We start from the raw sequence: 1,759 nt of genomic DNA, 5'->3' as shown, positions 1-1,759 counted from the left end.
TTGACCATGACAAGACGACCACCATTAGAAAGGATTTTGGATTTCCAGGCTGATAATTTTTTGTTAAAATTTTCAACCAGAGGCGCCCAAGATTCAGCTTTGTTAGAGCGACCACCGATCGGCAAACCGAGGTATGTAAAACGAAAAATCTCGGGTCTGCAATGTAATCTACTAGCGACAGAAACTACTTCATCATAGTCAGCCCCAACGCCCATTATATTACTCTTCTGCATATTCACCTTCAAGCCCGAAGACAATTGGAAGCATCGCAACAACCGAACCAAATTAGTAGCATTCGATCTCGACCATTCACCCATGATCAAGACATCATCAGCAAATTGCAAAATCGATAATTCAGGCCCGGAGTTAGGAAGTTTGATACCACTGAAAATACCTTTCCGAGAGGCTTTCGACATAATGATATTGAGAGTTTCAGCAGCGAGTATGAAAAGGAGTGGGGCCAGGAGATCTCCTTGCCTTACACCCCTTCTTAGAGGGAATTCGCGAGTCGGGGATCCATTGATGAGGACCGCTACCGATGCCGAACTGAGGCACCCTTTGATCCACGCTCTCCATTTCTCGCCAAACAGCATTCCCCTTAGAACATCCTCCAAAAAATCCCAAGACAGGGTATCAAAGGCTTTTTCGAAGTCAATTTTAAAAATCAAGGATTTGCGATTGGTTTTTTTTGCCAAGATATTATCTCGCTGACGATAATGGGTCCATCTAAAATACTCCTCCCCTTGATGAAGGTAGATTGTTTGTGCCCGACAACCGAATCAATGACCATGCTCAATCGAGACGCCAAGATCTTCGCAATAATCTTACAAAAACAATTTATCAAGCTAATGGGCCGGTACTCCGAAAAAGAGCACGAAGATTCTGATTTGGGTATAAGCATGATGAAGGAGGTGTTACATCCATCGTCGATGGAGGCAGTGGACTCAAAAAATTTGACGGTACGGTACAAGTCATCCTTGATGACATCCCACTGTGATCGAAAGAACGCAAAAGAGAATCCATCAGGCCCAGGAGCCTTATCTGATCCACAGTCCCAAATGGCTTTCTTGACTTCCTCCAAGGAAATATTTGATTCAAGAGAGCTCACTTGTTCCAGAGATAGATGTTTAAAATTATTGCACAAGAAAGGGGGTCGAATGACAGACCTAGATCGAAAATCTCTCTGAGAAGAAATTGAAGGCCACTTGTTTAACTTCCGAAGGATCAGTGACCCAGTCCCCATTAGAGGATATTCCATGGATGAAATTACTCCTTCTGTTAGAATTGACGATCCCATGAAAGAAACTCGAGTTTTCCTCCCCGTCCACTACCCATCTAAGACGCGCTTTCTGCTTGAGGTCCTTCACATTCTCCCCATCCAAAGCTTTAATTTTCATCAATATGACCTTCTCGAAGCGATCTCTTCCAGCGAGAGAGAGGTATTTTCCGCCTTGATATCTAAGGAATCCAACGACATTCTCAAGGAGTTCACCTGTTCCGTATTAGCTTTGTTCACTCCTATCTTCCATGTTTTAATGCGCAGCTTGAGGTTCTTAAGCTTACTCATAAAGAATTTGATAGGCGTGCAGTAAATGGGTGAAGGGGAGGGGTAAGAAGGACCGAAATCCACCAGAGCGGATCTGAAGAGAATAGGGCAATGGTCCGAGAGAAAGCGAGGTAGAATCACTGCGCTCGGCATGGGCCACTGAGATAGGAAATTGGAAGAGACAAGGTACCTGTCTAGTTTACTGTGCTTCGC

The 1,759-nt window shown here is 44.2% G+C and overlaps 1 protein-coding gene across 1 annotated transcript; it reads right to left on the bottom strand.

Moving 5' to 3' along the window:
* Positions 1 to 664: 664 nt before the first annotated feature.
* Positions 665 to 1,243, bottom strand: LOC112505032. The gene has a single exon (XM_025108977.1). It carries the CDS (start codon positions 1,241 to 1,243, stop codon positions 665 to 667), a length of 579 nt encoding a protein of 192 aa, XP_024964745.1.
* Between the last annotated feature and the right edge of the window lie 516 nt (positions 1,244 to 1,759).

This window comes from Cynara cardunculus, unplaced genomic scaffold (genome assembly GCF_001531365.2).
Source record: "Cynara cardunculus var. scolymus isolate 2C unplaced genomic scaffold, CcrdV1 Un_Scaffold_7971, whole genome shotgun sequence".
NCBI lineage: Eukaryota > Viridiplantae > Streptophyta > Magnoliopsida > Asterales > Asteraceae > Cynara > Cynara cardunculus.
This window is presented reverse-complemented; position numbering and strand designations above follow the sequence as displayed.

What these genes read in the sequence shown, in the direction of transcription:
- LOC112505032 (XM_025108977.1), bottom strand. Translation starts at nt 1,243, where the DNA reads ATGGGGACTGGGTCACTGATCCTTCGGAAGTTAAACAAGTGGCCTTCA.